At 31.9% G+C, this 25,405-nt stretch overlaps 1 protein-coding gene across 7 annotated transcripts in view; it reads left to right on the top strand.

Moving 5' to 3' along the window:
• LOC118204719 (DEAH-box helicase 15) overlaps positions 1–25,405 on the top strand; it is an 84,737-nt gene that overhangs the window by 23,533 nt on the left and 35,799 nt on the right. For all 7 annotated transcript variants that reach the window (XR_015043661.1, XR_015043659.1, XR_015043660.1 and 4 more), the window contains 6 exons: positions 100–153; positions 9,638–9,679; positions 11,356–11,464; positions 13,110–13,277; positions 19,720–19,910; positions 20,023–20,224. Coding sequence is in view for 4 of the 7 variants with exons in the window: in XM_085826005.1 (XP_085682131.1) it covers positions 100–153; positions 9,638–9,679; positions 11,356–11,464; positions 13,110–13,277; positions 19,720–19,910; positions 20,023–20,224 (766 nt within the window). In the remaining 3 variants the exon portion in view is untranslated. The remainder of the gene's footprint in view (positions 1–99; positions 154–9,637; positions 9,680–11,355; positions 11,465–13,109; positions 13,278–19,719; positions 19,911–20,022; positions 20,225–25,405) is intronic.

Below are 25,405 nucleotides of genomic sequence, written 5' to 3'. Positions count from 1 at the left end.
TTTATACATATATATATTATTTTTTATAACTTATATCTGAATAATAAGTTAATATAAAGTTTGAATATGTATTCTAAAGCAAAGTATCTTTAATTTTAGAGACTATGATATCCCGAGCAAAAAAGGAAGGCTTGATGTTGATGAAGCCAAGAGGTAAATTCCTTTATTTATTTATTGTTTTTCATGTGCTTATTTAGAAGGAAATACATTTTACAATAAATTTTTTACACGAAGCGATTTTTCTCGGGTGTCTTTCTCGTAGCGCAACAATTTTAAGGATTTGCGCATGCACCAAAAATCAGTCATGTTATCTGCCGTGATTTCAGAACTGGTGTTCACTGCTCACTAGCGTACGATAAAATCAGAGTCTCTAGCCAATAAGATTGCTTTGAGTGATCACGTGCTTTTCTCCTCATTTGGAATAATAAACATGGCTGCATTTCGTTGGAGCGAAACTTAAATTTTTCAATTAATAGATTTCTATAAAGGAAATGTTGTGTTGTGGAACACGAGTAATGTTAATTTTAAAAACAAAAAAATTAAGGGATTCTCTTATTTTGGTAAGCTTTGTCTTTCCCATTACTTTTTATATTCAAATATTTTTTATTCAGCGTGAAAATTATTTTAACTCCCCCCCAGAAAAGTTCCCAAAACTATTAATGATGCCATGTCATGGGTACTAGATGAAAATATTCAGAAACTACTTGAAACTGTGGTCGCACTTATTGAAAATCTCCAGTCGAGTTCAAAAAGCAAAATCTCTAGTCGAGAAATTACGAGCTGGTTTAAAGCAGCGCGGAGACTCGTTGACTTCGCTGAAAATGGGAGTTAATTAGGTGACGAAGTACATAGCTTTTCTGACATCCCCTACACGAGCGATTGTAGTCCAGTGGTAAGGAGCAGAGCAGGTTTTTTCTGTACATCTAGGTCATGGGTTCAGTCCCCCACCTTAACTTTTGGACTTTCTGCGCCTGCAAGTACATTTTTAATTTCGTTTCTCCATCACTAAATTCAAACTGCATGACTTAAAACTCACTTTTTATTTTTTTGCCTACGAATGTGGTGTTTATTGAATTTTAACGCTTTTATTTTTATTTTTCGAATGGTAGTTGGCACGTGTTTTATATCTACTGGTGGAAAACATTAGTACTTGCGTTACCAGCTCAAAAGAAAGTCACAAGTCACAAACTTAGTTTTGTGTTGAGTTTTGCGAAAACAAATTACAGCAAAATTTAATACAATATTGCTAAATTTTATTAGCTGATTAACTGATAGATTCATATGATCATAGTTTTCAGACTATATTGAAATTTTTGCACTGAAATTACATTGCTGCTTTGTAATGTAGTAATCTTTATTCTTTATTACTCATACTGTTTTTTTTTACTCATACTTGTTTGATATTAATGACATTATTGCCTATTTACTCATTAATAAAGGTTTTGATTTAAAGCACAGTAGTTACTTATTTTTCTGAAACATGGTTATTTATTATTTCAAGATTTAAGTGCACAAATAGGAGTGCCAGAAAATGAAATTAAATAAATAAATAAATAAATAAATTAAAAAAGGAGTAATCTGTGTACTCAGTACACAAAGGAAAAGTATATTTTTAAAAATTTTGCTGCAGACTAAATTTGGCAAAAAATCAAAATCACGTGGCATCATCCGGAAATACTTTCCGAATTGTACCGTGTCTTCAATACGCAACTCCTGGAGCAGAGTATTACGAAGGCACCATTAATTTCTCGTCGTTTGACCCAATTCCTGGTCTAAATGCATTTTCTTTTTTTTTTTCCCCTTCAAATTCAAGCTAAGTTCAAAATTGTAGTTGTATCTATAGTAGCAATTTAATGTAAAATAGTCATCCATTGTTTTGACTATTTGAGAACACCGTAAGCTTTGTTTACAAATCGTAAACAGTGTGACGCTGTAGAGGGCGGGAAGACTTTCTTTCACAGTGATTGGCTGAGTCCATTCCTGTATTAACGAGAAAATCGTTCCGTGTGGACAGACGAGCTATCTCAGATATTGTTGGCCGACCAAATCGCTACGTGTAGATGGGCCTTTACATCTACTGTTTTAAAAAAGTTTTTTATCGGAAGCAATTTTGACAGCATTAAACGTCTATTCCCATGTTCCTTTTAATAGACTACTTTTTAAAGTACTTTTAAGAGCTTTGCTAAAAGACCTGAAGGAATCAGTCTTGTTTTTAAGGTATTTGTTAGATCTACCTCAGAGATTGATATTGCAAGTGTCCTGAGAAAGAAACAGAAAATCACACCATGAAACTGTTTAAATACCACAGGCAATTCCATGGGTGTACTTTTGCAGTGTCAGTACAATACCTGACTACTACAAAACAGACCCAGTTTCAATCAAGGTCATTTATCACTGACAGGGAGATGGACACCTTATAATGCTGTACTTCCCATCTGTGTTCTGGTGAAACAAGCAGAAACAAAAACAAACAATCAAGCTAATTCCTTTATTACTTCATGCAGACCGGATGTGATAAGAACAAATACCTTCACCTACCAGGGTAGACAATTGATGTCGCACATGCCACATCTCACAGTTTAGCAACAGGCCTAGCTAGGCATGCCCATGCATTGATGCTTCAGCCCATTAATGCAGTAATGAATCATCTTGATGCACAGAGTTCATAACCACATGCACAGCTTGTGCTGAATTGTGTACCTTTATAATGCATTAAAAGTATTTGGAGGCTGTAGTGGTTCCGAAGGCCAAACAGACACCCACACCATGAAACAATTCAAACATCAGAGTCAGTCACATAAATTCACATTTGCAATGGCAGTAAGATAATTGATTATTACGGAAAAGACCTATGTTTGATCGCCAAGGTCATTTACCACTTTGTGGGACACTTGGGCAGTGCTGCTGCCTTTTCCACCTTGTTTTAATACAGTATAAAGTCAGTAATCCGGGCTTATCGGGACTTCGCCGATTCCGGATTAGGGGTTTTTCCGGATTATAGATCAGCAGTTTAAATCTGATAAGATGGCATGCAGAAATTATACAATTAAAAATATGAAACCATAATTTATGAAATAAAGAGCAATTATGATCTAAAGGGTATCAATATTTACAAAAAAAAGCTTAATATTTATTTGTGTACTTTATTAAACATTTCTTTTCTTTTAAGTTGCTTCATTTTTTGTGCTAATACTTTCTCTTTAATTCTATAAACAGACATATTTTCTTGTTCCGTTACAAAGTTCCATTGTTCAAGTCCTTTAATTGCTGTGTCAAGAATACTGACTAACTTGTCAATCGAAAATTTTCGTTTTCACTTTCTTTGGAAGTGCGACGCATGCGCGCATTAGACACGCATGCGTAAACACATTACACGCATGTATAAAGCATACAAATAAAAAAAATGTTTGTGGCTTTGAGGTCCGGATTATAGATCATTCCGGATAATGGACGTCCGGATTATAGACTTTGTGCTATAGATGACGACATGAATAACTAACAGAAACACCAGTGACAAATGAGCTAATGCCCGGGTCTGTTACAGTATCTTTTACAGAAATATAATTTTTTAAGCTTATTTCTTTTATTTTCTCCATTCCATTCAGTAACATTGTAGTATCCTTGTCTCAGGTTTTTAAAAATCTTTGATATAAAGAGTACTTTTTATATTATCCATAAAAGATGAAAACATTTACATGGTCCCCCAAAATTATCTGGATTTTGCAGATTATAAGTTGTACAGTAGGTTGAATGATGTGGATAGGGCTGAAATTTTATCAGAATGCGTTATTGGCAGAAATGGCAGTTAATGTAATTTATGTGTTATAAAATTGATTGCAGATAAAAAATTTAGCAGCAGATTTTGTCTCCTCATTTCATTATGCTCATTTTAGCACAGGCTTTTTTAATTATTTAAAAAATAAAATAAAAATGCTTTTCAGGCATTTTTAATGGTTACACTGGTTGGTATTTTCTGTTGTATTTCTTCTTTAGAATCAACCTGTGGACATAGCATGTATGGCATTTTTTATTATGTATGTATACAAACAATATACATTACATTGAAATTTGCCTAAGATGACCATCACCAATTCTTGAAAAAATAATGTTTCAGTAAATTTGATTGTAAAGTGTTACTTAGGAAAAATGTTTATTTTCCCCCCTCAAATGCTGTCATTTTCAGCAGTGATTGTCATGATTTTCAGCATTGTAGTATTTATTTTTCTTTGGAAAATAAAATTTCTCTAATTAGAGTTTTTTGGAGTGTTTCCATATGTATGTAGGCTTTTTTGGTGGAGGAGGAAGGGTATAAATTTGCACTTTGAATAAAATTATTTAAATATTATCCATTAAGTAGATATGGCTATGGTTTCAGGAAGCTTAATTTTTTTCTTGGAATTGATATTTTGTTTCAACAAAGGGTTGGAATTTAAATGTTTTTTGTGGAAATGGGTGACTGGGGGTAGGCATAGTTTATTGCCAAAAGCAAAAATGATGACCAAATTTTCTTTTCTGTTTTATTATACTATATTGATTGTTGACTCACTAATCACCTTTTACCTGCCGGTGTTAAGTTACTAGTCTGTTATACATTATAAAGTCATCACTTGATTTTACATTACTTGATGTTGCATTATGGCAGAATTTGGAAAAGATGTAAAGATGGATCATGGAAATATAGGATTCATATAAGAAGAGTTTAAGAAAACCATTTTTTCTAACATTGTGATTGTTCTGATTCTGGTATAATCTGACCAAATGGTAAAAATTATGTTTATTAATCCAGGCTTTGGCTAAAGATAAGTAAACGAAAAAAGAGAAGAGCAGCCTTAATTATCCCGATTGTCGATTCCTGTTTGATCCTTATACCAAATATTCAAAAAGTTTGTGCAGTAGCATTCAGTGAGAAATAACTATGCAGTAAATTTGGAAGTAAGGAGGATGAGGTAAATCTCCCCAACCCTGTTGATCACCTTCTTTGTTGCTTTCGTCATTTAAAGTCTGGTGTAGTCTGAAAGAATGATCACTAGTGCTGGCTACTTCTGATTTAATGCAGCTACAGCCCACTGCAACTAGGGTGAGTACACCTCAGCTGTGACAGTTTTACCATTTTCTAGTGGTTTAGAGTGCCTTACGAGCACTAGTCCGCTATACACAGAATATACCATATTGATTAAATTCTGTTAACCGCTTGCCTGATTATCCCGAGTTCCTTTATATTGCAGTTAATTATTATCCCGAGAAAACTCGGGCGAAGCAGAATTTGTCAGTATCATGTTTTTATCACGGTTTTACTCGGAGGAAATGAAAGGAAATACAGTGAAAAGTCGTTAATCCGGACTCCTCGGGACTTCGGCGATTCCGGATTATCGATTTTTCCGGATTATAGATCATCAGTTTAAATCTGGTAAAATGGCATGCAGAAATTATAAAAGTAAAAATATGAAACCGTAATTTACGAAATAAAGAACAATTATGATCTAAAGGGTATCAAAATTGACAAAAGAAAAGCTTAATATTTATTGGTTTACTTTATTAAACATTTCTTTCAATGTAAGTTGTTTCAGTTGCTTCGTTTTTTATGTGATAGTACATTCTCTTTAATTCTATAAACAGACATAATTTCTTGTTCAGTTACAAAGTTCCGCTGTTCAAGTCCTATAATTGCTGTATCGAGAATACCGACTAATTTCTCAATCGAAATTTTTTCGTTTTCAATAACCTATGTCACTTTCTTCGCTATCGGAAGCGAATTATAATGACGAGGCATTTGATTTAAATCATATCAAAGATGGAGTACATTGAGATGAAATACTACATAGAGTAAGCAATTATAAGCCAAATAAAATAAAAACATCTGCCCTTAAGATAAGGATAGTGCTGATAAATCAACTTCCAATTCATTGCACGCCGCTGCGGCGTTAAAGATAAACAAAGTTTAGATAAACAAAGAATATGCCTTTATCCATTTTTTTGCAGCAATTCCATTTTTTGTTTAATGGACTCCGAAAGATACTTTCGCTTTGTATATCAGTAAATAGTAAATATATATCGGAAATTCTATTTGACATAATCGAAAGTTCAAGCTTACTTTTATAAAATTGCTCAAACAGTCTGCAAAAAATAATAATCCGGATCCAATTCGAAGATTAAGGAACAACACAATCATCAACATTAACTGAAATAGATAATTAGATAATTTTAGCTTAGCTTATCCCGTCCGTTATACATTAAACGCGCATTCGTAAACATATTTTGCGCACGCGCACACGCAAATTCGCAGTGGTAAAGGTCTTACGCGCATGCGTCAACGCGACGCATGCGCAGAAAGTTTGTAGGTTTGAGGTCCGGATTATAGATCATTCCGGATTATGGGTGTCCAAATTAACGACTTTTGACTGTATTCAGCTTTTATTGGTAGTTTGTGAAGTTTTGTTGGTTTTGTGGTTCTTTTGTTGGGACTGGTGATGTGTTTTCCCTATTGTCTAGTATACTTCGGCTTGTGGATTAGTAATATATAAAGAATGACAGTTGCATTGAAAAAAGTAAAATAATGGCGATGATGCAAGGTACCGGAAGCGATGATTTTCCAGGTAGTGATTATAACCTCAAGGCATTTTCCAGATGTTATTCCTGCTACTGAAAAAAAAAAAAAAAAAAGTCAAATCCAGTGAGACGGTGTTCTCTGTGCTCCCATAAAAGAGATTTCAGAGGTAAGCCAATAAGAAAGAGACCAGATACCAGTGTATAGAATGTCAGGTATTTGTGTTGTCCCCTGTTTCAAAAACTATCATATAATGACTAATGTTAATTTTTTTTTTATTTGCCCAAGATAACTAGGGATAGTAAACTAATATTAAAACTAAATGCTTATACACCTGTAAAAAATTAAAAATTTAACTTAAAACATGTATATTTTGTTTTGTTTCCTTGTATTTAATAATAAAATTAAAAAATGTGATGATTTTTTGAAATTTTTTTCAAAAGAATTTGTAATGGAAGCTGTTAAAGAATGTTCTGTTTGGGGGCTAATGCCACAGAACTCTGGAATGACCAATGGCGTTTTCTTTTGCGGTTACTGTATAATACCCTTTTTCTTGTCATATGTCAATATCTGCTGTAGGTATGAGGCTTTTTTTGTCACACAACAGTAAAAAGCAAATTGTGAACCACTGGAGTTTTATTTCCTCTGTCAAAATGGGAGGAACTTACTTTATTCGGCTTTTGTATCTTTCCAAATCTCTGCAGATGCAATCAAGTGATTTTCTGCAACACTGAAAACCTTTGTGCTAGTTTTCTTGCATGTTAGATGTGGATTACGTTTAATGTCCTCCTTCAGCAAGTCTTTTTTGTTGATAGTGGATCGACACCCATATCGAGGCTTGTCCTGAAAGCCCTCATCTCTCGATGGAAATCGACTGAACTACTTTTGTGCTGTGTGCTCACTTACTAATGCCTCCTCAAACGCAGAGCATATTTTTTTAGCAGTATATATGTGACATTTTAAAATATCAAACCTGTTTTAAGAATAAATAACAGTATAAACCTACTGCTGAAAAAATCTTTTTTTTAAACTTATTTTCATTTATTGAAAATGACATTTGAAAAATATATGATCATATATAATAATTGTTATTGTAATAAATGAATTTCTGCATAAATTAATGCAGGGATGTGAGCCATATCAGAAGGTCATTCTCGCATTGCACCTTTCGTTGCGAAGTTAAGTACCAAAAGAGAAAAAGAAGTTGAATTCCAGTTATTCCACACACTTAAAGGTGCTCCTGACCAAGTCCCCTGAAAGCAGGGCTGTGGAGTCTGAATCGGAGTCAGACAGATTTTGGGGTAAAAGGAGTTAGAGCTGGAGTCGCTAAAAACAGGTCGACTCTGACTCCAGTTTTTGTTGGACAGTTTGAATTTGAAATTAAATTAAAATGAATTGAAAAAAAATAATGACAAGCTGAGTTATTATTTTTATTTATGGACTGTATACATTAATAAATAGTTATTTTTTAGTTTGTCATATTAATAAATAAGTATAAGGGAGGAGGATGGATGTGATATTTGCCATTAGTGATTAAACTAATTCATTTAGTTACAAATCTCGCTGGTAAATTTAGGTAAGCAGCGATAGCAGCAAGAACTCCCAAAATTGATGCCATTCTTAGGAAGCAAGCAGGAATTATTGATCAAACAATGTGATAAGAAAATACATATTTGATGATAAAGAGGTTTTTAAAATTAAGATTTTTTTTAGAAGATGTAGATAACCCTAAAATTTCACTAACAGAAAGACTGTGGAATGATTTTGCAGAATTGGAAACTCTTCTTTCTACAGCGTATATAGCTACAAAAAAGCTGCAATCTGAAGAATCGACCGGAAGCGAGAATGGAAGAATGGGATGTTTGTTCTTTCTAAAAGGGAGGGTTTATTGCAGAAGGAGTCAGTTTTTTCAATGAAGAAAAGAGAAACTAGTTTGCTAGATGATGAGATCTTGCTGGGTTCAATATATGTAGATCCAAAACACCGAATTTTCTTGGTTGACGAACATGTTAAAAAGGCAAAGAAAGCCATCTATGAATATTCATTAAGAATGAAATTATTCTCAGAAAAATTGGAGAATTCGAATCAGGACAGTCAAACTGCAGACATTGCAATTGAGTCTTGATCATCCTTTTCCATGGATGAATTAGATTTTGAGAAATATTTTTGGATAATATTGAAAAGGCTAAAGGAAAGCGAATGAAAATAAAAAACAAGAATCTTTAGATATAAAAACAAAATGAACATGAACATAGCGAACCTGAGATAAGCATACCACATGTTGACAGTGATGTTGCAAGAGACAAATATTTTTATATTTTGCAATTTTTTGTCTCCATCGATTGTTCTGGAAATGCATCGGGTGTGCCACTCAAAATGGGTTTGTATGTCACGATGTGCATATTGTAGGTTTGCTACCTCTGTTTCTAGTTATTTTACAGCACCACTTTTAGACAGCAGCCTGCATAAAAACAGGACAGCGAACTTGGAACCAATTCTCGAAATTGTACATAAAGTAACAGATTTTGTAATTTCATACAGGCGTAAAAACATTCACTTCTTCTGTGTATGTTAATCAGTAGATTAATGATTTTGTAAATACACTAATCTTGTCATTAAATGAGTCAGGGAAAAAAAGAAAAAAAATGTAATAACAATTAGATTTTAATGATAAGTGGGAAAAGAAATATAAAACAAAAGTATATGTTTGATTTATGGTTCAATGTCAGATTTCAATTAAAATATGATTTTTCCACATTTAGTTTGCATCTTGTTGAAATTTTAAATTAGTAATATAACAGGTAGATGTTTGCACTTTTTCTTTAACACATTGTATCACACATTTGTATAATTTATGTATTATGTACATTATAATGGAAATATTAAATTTGCAATTTATAATTGTGGATTACCAAAATATTGTAAATTGTCTTACATCAACTTAAAGGTTGATCCTCTCGATTAATGAGTAATTTTTTTATTAACATTATGCTTTCAACCTTGAATAAAGTACATGGATATCAATATAAATATATTTATTTTCGTTTTAATATTTTATTCACTGATTTTTACCAAATGATCTCTTTATTATAGGAAAACCAAAGAATTCGATGATTCTTCTCCTAGGAGGCTAAAGTGAGTATTTTTGCAGATGAATTTTTGGTAAAAGTATATTTAAGGGTTTCCCTTGGTTAAAGTTGGTAATTTTTGGCTATTGGCCGCAATTTCAAGATGGCCACTACACAAAACCAAAATAACAAGTCAAAGAATTGCACAATCTCAGTATCCATGTACACATCGATCATTTTTCACTTAAGAAAACATCAGCTAATAGCACAAACTCAGCACTGCACACTGACGTGACTTTGTCCATGTACACATTGATCTACTTTCATTTAAAAATTGGATGAACACCCAATTCTACACTAGAGCCAAAAAAAAAAAAAAAAAAAAAAAAAAAAAAAAAAAAATATATATATATATAATTTCAATAAACTGAATTTTAAATCAAACAATGAAATAACATAAAGGAAATACATCTTATCGTATCTGCGCACAACACAAAGGAAATATACACTTACCTTATTTATAAATTTCTGTGTGTTGAGACTGTGGCACACAAAATTCCTTAACAGCATCCGAAAACTTTCCTCAAACCATGTTCCCTTTCTAATGGAATGCTTTGTATGATGAACATTTGAACCTTTCTTGCGACAAACCCATTCAAAGCGATCTGAACAACCTTTACGTTCGACCATACGCATTTCCTTCGTACAAACAGGACACATATAATTTTGTTGAATTACATCCAATGAAGTTTCTTTTGTTCTGTCCAACAAAGTTTTTCCTCGAACACTTATATATATATAGATAAACTCTCTTTCTATACTCTCTTTCTATACCACCAAACACTCACTTTGTCAACAGCAGGCATTTTACTATGCAAAGCACACAATATGCGATGTACTTCCTAACTGACATCCAACAAATACTTTCCCATCAGCCAAGTTCACAGCAATCACACAACCAGTCACATCATAATAGGGTTTTCATAATATTCAACTACTTAGGTTACCATAAATGAAACAACTTGGTAATAATCCAAGGAGCAACCTAAAATATAGGCTAACCAAATTTTTGAAATTTTATTAAAATTTATTTAAAAAATTTTTTTTTTCTCTGTGGTGCTTACAATTGGATCTGTATATATCATCTATCTATGCTTAGAAGCAATACATCATTTTGTGAAATTTTTAGTATGTTTATAATCAAAAGTTTTGCGTCCGTTGTAAATAAATAAGATTCAGTAAATTTTCCCGAGTAATTATATTTTGTAAGTCTTGTGCAGAATTTTATAGAAAATTAGTTGTTATGCTATTGCAGCAATTTTCTTTCAAAAATATTTTTTTAATGCAAAATAAAAATTCTCTGTAGTTAAAGTTTTAGGTTTCTTCTTAAGCTTTTCGATTTCAGGAACATACATTTTGATATATTTTATTTCTTTTTTTCTTCCGTTTAATTTTCTGATAGCAAAGATATATAAATAGAGATTTTAAGAAGTGTTTTATGAATACTATAAAAGTATTTGGAATTGATATGTGATAAATGAGTTTTTTATTTTTGAATGCATATTTCCAAATGTTTTTTAATATTTAATTTGCTTGTAATCTGTTTTTGATTAAAGTAAATCAAAAATTCATTTTAATTTAGAGCAACATTAAAAATGTGTAGTCCTAAAAGTAATATTTCAAGAAACCAGTTAAAATTAGATTTGTAATCTTTTTTTTTTTTTTTTTTTTTTTTTTTTGTAGGCTGGAGAATAATGGTGAGGACATTGAAAGAAGAAAAGACAAAGAAAATGTAATTAATACTCCTTATTTAGAACCACCAGTAGCAGCTCCAACTACTGGTACTGTAAAGGTAAGTAATGTTTATTTTATCTATTTTAGTGATGAAAATTAGTTTGGTATTTATGTATTAGTATAACAGCCTTGGTACAGTCTGGTGATTTTTTAAAGATGAATGGTGACTTATAATTCAAAATCTTATATATTACATATGAATTTTATATTTTAACTAGGTATTTATCCTAAAAATTAATCAGTAAAAGTTGCAAGCAAATCTAATTCTCCCCCTTTTTTTGTAGAAATTTTGGAATGATTGCTATTGTGTTTCTACAGATATTTTATCCCAGTTTCTTCTATTGTAAATAAATTCCACAAATATATATATTGAAATAGAATTTAAAAGAAAAAGTTGCAGCATTTATGATTGCACTCTTGGCAATATGGTACAAAGTCCAAAATCCAGACACCCAGTATCCGGAATGATCTATGCTTTACGCATGTGCATTTGATACTTTTTTTGTAATAAAACATGTGGAGAGTCCCAGTTGTTAATTTCACTTCAGCACTGATACCTCCATATTGATGAAACAATCATTTCTCTCAAACCAAAACATTCTATTATGACCTTAAAGGAAATAAAATGTACAACAAAATTTAATAAAAATGGCCGTGTTACTTATTAAAACTGAAAAATTCCCGTGTACATGATTTTGAGTGTCTTGAAAATTTCATGACTTCTGTTACAATGGTTGTGTTTAAATGTGAGTACATTTAGTTTTTATGGGTTTAAAAATACGATATCATTTGCCTTCCACTTCCCACAAAAAAGAAAATGATGGATTTTTCACAAAATGTTCCATGATTAGGACTTTTATTTGATAATGGAACCAATTTTTAACTGATTTCAAGAAAAATTAGTTATGTAACTTTGCTCTCTCCCACACTTCCCGAGGCTGTGGTGTAATCTTAAAGGCATCAGACTTTTTGTAAAAAACACATTGATACAATCATAACTTTGAACTAATTCAAACATGTTTTTAAGTAATTTAAATGCCACTATTATAAAATAAAGTGAAATATTTTTACATAATTTTGTGTAGGGCATTATGAATTAGTCAAAAATTAGTTAATTACATATTAGCCAGAAAACTGTGTAAATGAATATTTCACTAAAAATGCTGAAATTATAAAGAATCTAAAATAAGTAACATTAAAAATTTTGTTACTTAGGATAAGTATATATAATAATTACCTTGAAAATAAGGGGAGGATTTTTTGTCCTGTTGAAGTTTTGTTCTAAGCAATATGTCTAGAGCATAGTTCCCAACCTTTTTCATATCCTGCACCCCTAAAAATTTATCATATGTTCTTGTATGCCCTAAAGCAATTAAAAAAAAGTTGTATTATCAATCTAATGAATAAAAGTGAAGCTTAGAAATAAGAAAACATTGCAAAAATTAACATTTAAAAAGGGGAAATCCCCCCTTTTTTTAGAGCACCAAATTCAGACTCGCATCAGCAAGTTGAAATATAATTTGCATGCACACTGGTGTCATGCGAATAATTTTTAAACAGTAATTGAATGTACTTTTTTTAAATATCTTGCACCTCATAGAATGCTACCTGGTTGGGAACCTTTGGTCTGGAAACTCAAAGTTTTTAAATCTGATTTCTATTTATGTATTCATTTTAATAATATGTATTTTCTGTATTTCCAGTCTATCAACCAGTTTAATGGTTTGCCGCATACACCTCATTACTATGAGCTTTTCAAAAAAAGGATAACATTGCCAGTATGGGAATACAAGCCAAAATTTTTTGAAATGCTGAAGAAAAACCAGATTATGGTTCTAGTTGGTGAAACAGGATCTGGGAAAACGACACAGGTACAAAATATATATTTTACTTACATCTGTTATTAAATAATGAATAATCTGTATGTTTGTACATCCTTGCATTGTGTAAAAATGGCAACACTTACAACCACCAAATATTGAACACACATAGTTCTCCATAGTGCATCTCAAAGTCTGAATGTTTAATTTGTTTTTATTTAGTATATCATATGAATTTATTAAACTTCTGATTAAAAATTTTGTGGTTTAAAACTTTGTGTTGCTACTCTACAAAGCTTTAAGTATTTTCAAATTTAATCAGAAAACTCAGCTATATCAAAGAAGTGTGTTGCAACTTGCCAAAATGCAATAATTCTATGTACTTCATATTATTGCGGAATCTGTTTTGCTGACGATTACATCTGCCAATGTCCTGGAAGAGAGAAATCAAGAATGAAGTTGGAGTATCCAACATATTCAGAAGATATGTATGTTTTTTTTAATAAGGTATACTAATTTTATAAGGAATAACAGTAAAACCTGACACTTTACTGGTCTAAAAGTAAATTGATTGAAGCTACAAATTTTGGGAAATGAGCAGAAATTGTTTCCAGCTTATTATGAAATTTTTGCACTGATTGAAATTCACATCCTAAATCACTCAAAAATCTCAAAAAAATATGGCCTGTTTCTTCTGACTTAATTAAGAAATTTTCAAGTGTTCATACACCCGAAAGAGATCTTAGCAGTGATGAAAGCTTGATGCTTTTGAAAGGCAGTCAGGCTATCATGGATACAATTCATGGAATTGAAAAGAGCTTTCTTTTGAGTGAAGCAGAATCAAGATATGTTCATGATACACTTGTGTTCACAGGGAAAGTGTCTTAAATAAAAAGTTATGAGAACTATTGAGTATAAAATCTGTGATGACGCTCGTTGAACCTTTTTTTGGGAAAAAGTTTTTGAGTTATTGCAGACAATTTCTCTCTCTGTCATGAGAATTAGCGGAATTACCCAAATGAAAATTGAAGTATATGAAACTCATCCTAATTGATGTGATTTGCAGGAAAGTTTTAACAATACTTTTGTAGGAAGGCAAAATTCTGCTTTCCAGTGAGGCAAAATTACTGTATTGAAGCTGGCATGGCAAAAAAATATGTCTCACTTCTTAGCTCTGTTCATATTACAAACTGTTGTGAAACAGATAAGAAAGTTATGAAGCTAGTTGCAGGTGTAGATTATAAGTTGATGATAAATGAAGTAAATAGATCTGGCCAGGTACTAGTTTCTTATCCAACAACTCAAAAAATACAGGAGTATCCTATAACAATATTTCACCATCTTTTAGATATAACTATTTGAAATGTCATCATCTTATAGAAGAAACAACACCCAAGCACTGATAACTATGACTTTCACATGAATTCGGTGGAATGCATAGTTGAGAAACTCCATGTTTCTGTATCACAGCCCTTCAGAAGACACAAGTTACAAAGTGATGTTCTTTGCAACTTGAGTGCTAAATACTTTTCAGGCTTAGTACTATCATTCCTCAAAGCAAAATGCATTGAGAAAATTGTTTATTCAAAGAAAAAAAATTGCTATGAATCCTGCTATCAGTACGCTGAATGTGAGTTGGATGTGTGTTTAACCATTTTTAGAATATATCACATGGCACCCAAGTTTCAACACCTATTTTTTATTGTATTCTGTTACTCTGTACTTTAAATTTTATATTTTCTTTTTGTAAAATTAAATGCTTTTTATATTGCAAACTGTATCTCTACTTTTTCCCCAATACACCACATTATTACATATGCCTCTACAAAAAACGGTAGCACTGTGCAGCGAGTCAAATTTTCCTCTGCAGTTAAGAGTTAATTAACAAGCTTAGTTATTTAAAAGAAGAGTGTTAACACTGTCCGCATTAAAATATTTTTATCTTCCACACTGCAGTGTGTTGTGATTTAGCAGTGTATGAGATATATAATTCTTCTTTCTAATTTATTCCAATAGCGATTAACAACTTAGTGATTTAGTGCAGTAAATGCACGTATAAAGTTCTTATATATGGGAACTAATTGATGTAATATATTCTTTTGTATTTTCATGTATATACCATCTTAAGAAATATTTTTTGTTTTGTTTTTAAACTTGACACTAGGAAAATAACATATATAGCTAATCTATTTTAATAAAAAATTCTAAGAACTTAATGTTTTGATGATAATTATTATTGCTTAAACAAATATTTAAAATTTAAATTTTTTAAAATTTCAAAATCAGCATTTGTGTGTATGATCAGTCGTATGTAGTTGATCTATGTGGAATTTGAATGCATTTACATAGTCACTAATTCTCTCGCTTTTTTTTTTTTTTTTTACATATCTTAGAGTTTGCCAGTAGATCACTGTTTATCCCCTTTTTTAAATTTTTAATCTTTACTGAGAAAAACTGCCAAAGAAAATGTTTCCTAGCTATGAATGAAATTTAAGGAATTGATGAAACATAAATTGTACAGAGTCTGTACTCCAGCCATAGTGATTTTCAGCAGAAATTTTCGTATTAAGTTTCATATGGACTGAATTGTTTTAATCTACTGAAAGAATTTCTAGAGCTTTTTAAGTAGATCAACCAATATTTAATCAGTTACTTTGTTTTACTTCAGTAAATGATACATTACTAAGTTTATCCACACAATACAGGCTTCGTATGGTCCTTAAGAGTCCTTAAGTCTTTTTAAATCGATTTTTGGTCGTTAAAAGTTCTTAATTTTTGCCAAAATCGGACGGTATAAGCTAGGCTAAAATTATCTAAGGCATTTCAGTTAATGTTGCAGATTGCATTGTTCCTTAATCTTCGAACTGGATCCGGCTTATTATTTTTTGTAGACTGTTAGAGCAATTTTATAAAAGTAAGCTTGAACTTTAAAATTATGCCAAAAAGAGTTTCCAATTCTGGAGCTGCCAAAGGATCTACAAAGTGAAAGCATGTTTCGATGTCCATTAAATAAAAATTGGAATTGCTGCAAAAAATGGATAAAGGCATGAAGTAAGTGACAGAGAGGTGATTTGTTTCTCTAACCATTCCAAAATCTGTTTTATAAATTTCACGCTTTCTGCGGGGGGAGGGGGTAAATGTCGTGGTACCCAATGAACTGGAAGTTGATCTGTCAGCACTATCCTCATTTTCAGGGCAGATGTTTTTATTTTATTTGGCTTATAATTCCTCACTAAATGTAGTGTTTCATCTCAATGTACTCCGATATAATTTAAATCAATTTCCTCGTCATTATAAATATCACGAATACACATCAAATAGTTTTCTGGTTGCAATTTTCTAGTTTTGACTATGCGTAATGTATGCTTTACGCATGCGTGCGTTGAGAGAAATGTTTAATAAAGTAAACAAATAAATATTAAGCTTTTTTTTTTTTGTAAATTTTGATACCCTTTAGATCATAATTGCTCTTTATTTCATAAATTGTGGTTTCATATTTTTAATTTTATAATTTTTGCATGCCATCTTACCAGATTTAAACTGATGATCTATGATCCAGAGAAACCGATAATCCCGGAATCGCCGAAGTCCCGACGAGTCCAGATTAAAGACTTTTGACTGTACTTGAAGAAAATTATTCTTCAAAGAATATATACAGTTATTTTGTAAATTACCCAGTTGTTTATGATTTTAGCCTTTTTTATAATTTCCTGTTTCTATTTCCTCATATGATAGTTACTGATCCAGCTTAAATTAAAATTAAATTGTATAATCGTTGACCACTAGTCCATATTTTTAATTTGAATTTGACTATTCTTGTTTAATAACATCACCATGAGCTATAATTGATTTTGTTAGCATCAGAACATGCCTTTGTTCTAACTTCTTTTTAAATAAAAGGTTTATTTAAACCTTTGTCTGATATTATAGTTACTTTCAGACATAGCAATAATTTGCTTCTTGTCTGTCGGGGGGGGGGGGTTGGAACTATTTAACTTTTACCAGATCAAGTAAAACCCTCACAGGTATATTGGGGAGAAGTTGACAAGTTAGCAGGTAAAGCATGCAGAAACTAGTCAGAACATTGGTTTGCGTATTGAGACAAAATTTTGATTGTTAGAAAAGATGCGTAAAGAGAAGGAAATTGATGAAAATTAGCCAAAATGTCTGGGAAGGCTTCAAATTAAAATGACGCATAAATATTTTGTTGAGTATTTTGTTAAAAGACATAAATGTTTTGCAGCTTTTAATGTCTAATTATCCTAATATTGCTTAACAATCAATGTCATAATTTACATATATTTTAAACTGAAATTTTATTAGATTATAATTTTAATATGGCTTGAAAGAAAATTTTATAGTGATCATGCAAATCCATAATGACGAAGGTTATCTAACTACCTAATTTAATTATTTATAACTAAATGCTTACCTTTAAAAATTATCTCTGTATATTAGAGTTATCGCCTTATCCTTACTGTGGTCACAAGATAAAACAGAAAAATGTAAGAATTCATGGAAAACTATTCTTTGCATCTAGTGATACTTAAAATAATACAGAATATTTTATCATCTCTGGTGCTTTAGAGGCTTTATTATTAACTAGGTTACAGCTCCTGGAACTCTACATGAAGCTACGGCAGTAACTGCATCAAACAAAGCCCAACTAACTTTCAAAACTTGCCAACTGTGCCTACATCAGGCCTTTCAGGTTTTGTTCTAATCAGCAGGTCTCTTACTAGACAAGCAGCAGCAGTGACAACATTCAGTCTTTTGTTATGAATCATGCTGATTATGATCTTACTTTTCATTTTAACCCTCGGAGCGTTATGACCGGGTATATCTGGTCATTAGAAGTTTGGCTACTTGGTATATATTAGCTTATAATTTAAGATATTTTGCTTTACTTTCTTTAATAATGTAAATATCATCTTAATGAATGTAAGTTTATGAACATGCAGACTAAAATAAGTAATACAAACTGCTGCATAAATGCTGTTTAATTACTGGTCTTCATGATGGATCTAAAATCTTGTGCCACTCCATTCTACTATGGCGCTTGACGTAAAATCTACCTGCTATTGACTAAACCTCTAGACTGAACAAGTATGTACTGTTAATAAACTGTAAATGTCACTTCTTTCAACTATGGCCAACTATTATAAGTGTAAAGTATTTAATGCTACTTGATAAACTGCATAAAGTTATTTTATTCTCAAAATTATTAATAATAATGTTAATTAATTCATGGTTAATAATAGTGCTTCATACTTAGGGATCTATTGTATTTTTAGAATGGTATTACAAAGATGAAATTCAGGCATAAATAAAGCTTGTAATTGAATTTATTCAGTTCACATTTGCTCATAGGTCCTTAATTTTTTTCATTAATGGTCCTTAAAAGTCCTTAATTTCCATGCGCAGAAATGTGTACAAACCCTGTCAATAGTATGGTACATTAATTAGTAATTCTGTTTTCACCATATTTAAAAGGATTTTGATAAATAAAAGCTTTTCTTCCCTAATCAGAATTTTTGTTCAGTTTAAAAGTCAGAAAATTACAAAAGCAAATTAACTGTTCATAATAAGTCCATAAAATTTAGAAAGTCTTCATTCAGTATTAATATATTTTACATCATAATCACATTACAGGTAATTCAGTAATCTGAATCCAGCACTATAAAGTGAATTTAAGTCAGTTTATAATTCTTTTGAAATGGCATCTCTCTGAATCGTGAACATCTTCTGAAAATCCCTTTTTTTCATATTTCAAAGTTGATAGTTATGCTTTTGTATGCCTTCGGGAACTCGAAGCAACTGGCAGGATTAATAGCTGATTGGGTATGGGGATTCTTTAATGCTTTAGCAGCAAACTTCTAGGTTGCTGTAATTATAAGATATTTATTGATTATTGGATAGTATCCTGACACTATGACATTTTAGATGCTTGTATAAAACAGTTCTTTATTATCATTATTTTTCTCTCGCTACATGTAGTTTTATTAATATTTCAGTGAAGTTGCTTCAAATTACTGTCCGATTCAAATTACTGTCTAAATTGTCTGATTTGCATGTTTTTCTGCTACTTTATTTTCTACCTTGTGATTATTAAAAAAAATATTTACTTTTTTTTAAGAGGTTACTTGTTTTACATTGCCTAGCACATAGTGAAACATAGAAAAATTGGTGTAAAATAAGTATAAATCATTAGGGTTTTTAAATGTGTCAACATTTTACTTAGTGATATCCATTATGTTTTATTTATGTGTTAATAAGCACTGGTGTTTATAGATTATGGCAACTTTTTAGCACTTGTTTTGTAACAAAATATCTTTCCCTGCGTAGTTTTATGCTGTGTAATTTGTTATAGTTCCCAAACAGAAACTCATTTTAAATACATGTTGTTGCGTTAATATTTTTTAGAGTATTTTTGCATTCTGTAACATCTTTATTTTTCATTCAATAATTTAAAATTACATTTCTGCAATTTTAGATACCACAGTGGTGTGTTGAATGGTTGCGGGAGAATGGAATTCGGCGAGGTGTTGCTTGCACACAGCCCCGGAGAGTGGCAGCCATGAGTGTTGCAGCTCGAGTTGCAGAGGAAATGGATGTCATGTTGGGTCAAGAAGTTGGTTATAGTATCCGTTTTGAGGATTGCTCTTCTATGAAGACAATACTAAAGTAAGCAAATACCATGCAGTTTTAATATCCTTTTAATGCTTTTTTAAATGTTATTTTTAAAGTTTTTTATATATTTAGTTGTTTTTAGTAATTAAAAAAAAAAAAAATTTAGGTACATGACTGATGGTATGTTACTGAGGGAGGCTATGAGTGACCCATTACTAGAAGCCTATGGTGTAGTTCTTCTTGATGAAGCTCATGAACGTACTCTAGCAACAGATATTTTAATGGGTGTGCTAAAGCAAGTTGTATCAAAGCGTTCAGACATGAAAATAGTAGTAATGAGTGCTACTTTGGATGCTGGAAAATTCCAGGTAATTTTTAGTAAGGGAATTATAAGGGAATTACATGTCTAAATTTGCTGTGATATGAATTAAATATTGGAAATAAAATATAAGTAAAAAATAATCTATTATTTAAAAAAAGTTATTTAGCTAATGGATTGCTGTGATCATAAAGGTCAAGAGTCTGAAAGTTTTAGTCATGAGGATTAAAGAAGCTGAAAATTCGGCAATAAAGCCTAGGTATGATGGAAGAAGTATATCTGTTGATTGCAGGAATTGCATAAGTCACACTTACTCAAATAGTTTTTTATTGAGTAAGTGTGACTTATGCAATTCCTGCAATCAACAATTGCAATTTTATTGTAATCATTTTATACATTGTGTTTTTTAAGCAGTTTGCTATACATTTTTTTAATGTAGTTGTGAATGAAATATCTATTCCCCCCCCCACAAATTTAGTCCTTGCATTGTGAGGAAAAATTGATTTTTTGGAGGAGAGGGTGGGGGAAGTACAAATTCATTATAAAAGGGAAGGAAATGAATGGAGTGTGGCGACACATTGCTTTCTGTGGCAACCCTAAAGAATTCTTCTTTCACGAGGATCACGTGCCCAGATGCATTAGGTTTACGTCTGCTTTTCTGTTTGATAGTTAGTTGCATTTAAGATTTTGTAGAGCAGTGCTCCGCAACCTTTTCTCACCTGCGACGCACAAAAAATCTTTCTGGAATTTCGTGGCACACCAAAAGCTAATGTATGTATGTATTGATTTATACACAAAATTTGCAATAAATTTTTGTTTTTAATTTGAAAAATATACAATTATAAAACCATAACATATTTATTTATATGCAATCATAATAATTATCAATGTGATACCTGCGCTTAAAAAAAGTTATATATTTTTGAGTTTCGAGTTATCAAGGAAGTGCCGAAAAAATTCAAATGCTGACACACACACAATCACACACACAACCACACAACAGTGAAATATATAAAAACATTTAAAATAGACATTATTAAGGGAAAAAATTGTCATTGTGTATTAAATACATGATAAAAAATTGCAAAATGTCAAATACATGTATTTGATTGCGGCACACCTATATCCTACTCATGGCACACCGGTTGCGGAGCACTGTTGTAGAGTAAGAAATGGCGGGAAAAATAAATGTAGGTTTTTTTAAAAAATGCCGGCTCAGATTTTCGAATGTATAATTTACTTGTTAAGCAACAAATTTGGCGAACCTGCCAGGATTAATGTCACAGGGTGACATTATCGATTTCGACGCTTGATAATTTACGAAAGTAAGAGAAGTTCCTAGGTGCAAACATGGAGGATTTAGAAACACTAAAACAGAAGCGAAAAGCAATTAGGAGTGCATTTACGAAAACAGCTAATAAGTTGGAAGAACGGATATGATTTAACTCGGTTTAACTAAAGATAAATTTGCAGTTGTTTTATTTCCTTTAGTGGAATCAGCACTTCCTAATGATTTAATACAAATTTGGGAAAGACAATGAGGTATGTCACCTGAAACAACAGATAAGAGTGATTTGGAGTCATTAATTGATTTTCTAAAAAGGGAAGTAGAAACTGAATTTAGAGTTAAACTGACCCGTGAGTTTTGGGTTCTGATAAAGCAAATAATAAGAAAAATAAGTTTTTTGACACAAAACCTGTTCCAACTGCATGTGAATTAATTAACGTAAATAGTAATAAGTGTAAGGAAAATTTTCAAAAGTATAAAAAGTCTGATACTTGTATTTTTTGTGAAAAATCCCATTTGTCTTTAATGAGTTTGTCTTTAATGAGTAATTAATGCATCTTTAATGAGTTTAGAATGTTAGAAAGGTTTCATTTAGAAAAAAGAATGTTTGTTTTGTTTGTCTTAAGAAAAACCATAGAGCAAATCAGTGCACAGCTAAACATAGGTGTACCTTATGTAAAAATTGACATTTTGTGATTATGTGCCCTGATTTGCCTTTTAACAAAACAAAAAGTGTCACAAAGTTAGGGAATGACGAAAACAAAACAGGAATTCTTAATAACTATGTTAAGGTATCAGATGTATATCTTCAAACGTTAATTGTAAAAATTCAGAATGGTTCTAAAGAAATGTTTGTACGAGCAGTTTATGATAGTGGCTCTGTGAAATCATATTTATGTAATGATATTGCTCAAAGGTTAAATTGTAAGTGTATTGGTGAATCTCAAATTAAGCAATTTCTTTTTGGTGGAGTTCAGACTTCAGAAAATGTATATAAAAACTATGTTATTGAAGTAAGCAATATATATAGTAAATATAAGTGTAAATTAAAGGTACTTGGTCAAAACAAAATTTGTTCTGAAATTGAACAACTCCCATCTGGTTTGTGGTTACGCGAACTTAAGTCACATGGTATCAAATTAAGTGATTTAGAAAATGGTACATGTAATGTCGATAAAGAGATAAAATTACTAATTGGTGCGGAAAGTTGCTAACTGGAAAAATTGTTCCCCTTACGTGTGGCGTCAGCACAATGCATATGCAGTTAGGCTGGACTGTTATGGGTAAATTTACTGGCACTGAGCCAACTATGATAAATACTGCATCCCTCCTAATTTCTTCTCTGTTAGTGAAGGGTCAGTGTATAAGTGATCTCTGGAAGTTAGATGTTTTGTGTATTAGTGAACATTCCGTAAGTAAAACCAAAACTCAGTTACAGGAGGATATGCAAAAATATTTTGAAGAGACTCTTACAGTAAATTCAGAGGGAAGGTATGAAGTAGTATTACCTTGGGTGTCGGAAAGCTCGCTTTTACCTGAAAACAAAGTGAAAGCAGCGAAATGTCTTGTAAGTACGAAAAGAAAATTAATGACTACGGGAAATTTTGACGCTTACGGAGACGTTTTCCAGAACTGGTTAGCACTCGGGATAATTGAAAAAGTACCGGATAAGAATAAATATAAGGGTGTACATTATTTACCTCATAGAGCGGTTGTTAAAGAAAATAGTAGCACGAGTATAAGACCAGTGTTTAACGCAAGTTCTCATTGCATGGTTACCCATCATTGAACGATTGTTTATCTACTGGACCAAATTTAATTGAAATTATACCTTCGATTCTTAATCGGTTTCGCAAGAATTACATTGGTATCACTTCAGATATAGAAAAAGCGTTCTTTCAAATATCTATAAGGGAAAAAGATCGAGACTTTTTGAGATTTATGTGGTTCAGTAGGGATAATCGAGAACAAGTTGAATTGTATTGGCATAGAAGGGTAGTGTTTGGTATTACATGTAGTCCGTATTTATTGGCCACTACGATAAAATATCATTTGAGTGTAGTTCCCGAAAGCTTAAGTCATACAGCGGAGATTTTGAAAACATCCTTTTACGTAGGTAACTGTGTGGCTAGTATGGATTCAGAAATAGAAATGAGAAAGCTTGTAAATGAATCACAAATAATTATGGTTTCAGGTCATTTTAATTTAAGATTCTAGAAATCCAATATAAGAAGTGTTGTGCCAGAGGAAGATTCCACCATGGAAGGAGATGTGTCTGTTTTGGGCCTTGTATGGCATACAGTTACAGATACCTTATCTTGCAAAATAAGTCAAGATATAAAATTGGATGACCCAGTTACTAAAAGATTACTTTTAGCAGTAGCTCATCAGGTGTTTGACGTTATAGGGCATACAGCTCCTGTAATGTTGATTCCAAAACTAATTTTATAGGAAACTTGGAATTTAAGGCTTAAATTGGACGATGTTCTTCCCGATGAATTTACCAAAAAGTTTAAGTTTTGGCGTAAAAAGATGTACTTGCTATCCAGTATTCAAATACCTAGATGGGTAGGTCTCAAATTTATTAATGAAGCTGTGAGTATACATCTTTTTTGTAACAGTAGTAAAAGTGTGTATGGTGCATGCGTCTTTACAGTGTGGCAAAGTACAGAGTACAGAGTGGCAAAAAGGTAAGGTTTAATTTGGTACACGCAAGATCGAGAGTAGCGCCTTTGAAACCTATTACGATTCCTCGATTAGAACTTCTTGCTTGTAATATTGGTTCTAGGTTATTGTCTTCAGTTATTAATGATATTGGCCTACATGAAGTTCGTATTCACTGTTGGACTGACTCCTCGACGGCTTTAAGTAGGATTTAAGTTGGATATGGCGAAATCAACATTGGGGAGCATTCGTTGTTAATCGTGTGCAGGAAATCATGTCTTTGACCTCCCCCACTGTATGGCGACATGTCCCTGGTATTCTCAATCCTGCTGACCTACTTTCTAGAGGTTGTTATGCAGATCAATTAATAGAACAAAAATGGTAGGTGGGACCTGATTGGTTACGAGAAGATGATGCAAATTGGCCTAAATCTAATGATGAACCAGATGAGGATTTAGTTAATTCAGAAATACGTAAGACAGTTATTGTTATGTTGGTAAAGAATGATAATTGTATTGGATGGTACTATAAGTATTTCTCATCATTTAAGAAAATTATAAGAATGTTATCATGGATATTCAGATTTTATAATAATGTACATAAGAATAATAATAACAACCATTTTAAGGATTCGACTGTATCTGAAATAGAAAGGGGAGAAATAGCTCTAATGCTATTAATACAAAAAGAGTCATTTAGTGGTGAAACAGATGATAAGCTAAGACGACTGAGACCATTTGTCGATAGTCAGGGTCTAATAAGAGCTAAGTCTAATGTTGCTTATCATGACGACTGTAGCAGCTTTAAGTTCCCCATCATATTCCCCATCATACCTTCTGAACATCCAGTAGTCGAATTATTGATATTAAGTGCACACAAAGATTTGTTGCATGCAGGTACTACATTATTGATGTCGCATTTAAGAGAAAGATAGTGGATCTTAAAATCACGTAAAACTATAAGGAACTGTATAAGAAAATGTGTAACATGTCAGAGATTTAAGGCTAAAAGAGGTGAGACAGCCCCAGGCGCTTTACCAAATGATAGGGTTCGTGATTCAGCCATTTTTGAAATCGTAGGATGTGATCTTGCAGGACCCTTGCATTTAAAGGATGGACGAAAATCATATATTGTGCTCTTCACGTGTGCGGTTTATCGTGCTATCCATATGGAATTGGTTACCTCATTAACAATTGAATCATTTTTTCAGGCTTTAAGGTGTTTTATTGCACGTCGTAGACGTCCTACCACCATATATTCCGATAATGGGACAAATTT

This window comes from Stegodyphus dumicola, chromosome 10, assembly GCF_044657685.1.
Source record: "Stegodyphus dumicola isolate Sdum_Otavi_A_Nest chromosome 10, ASM4465768v1".
In the NCBI taxonomy this organism is placed as follows: Eukaryota; Metazoa; Arthropoda; class Arachnida; order Araneae; family Eresidae; genus Stegodyphus; species Stegodyphus dumicola.
The sequence above is the reverse complement of the archived record's forward strand: the minus strand, read 5'-3'. Positions and strand labels throughout refer to the sequence as shown.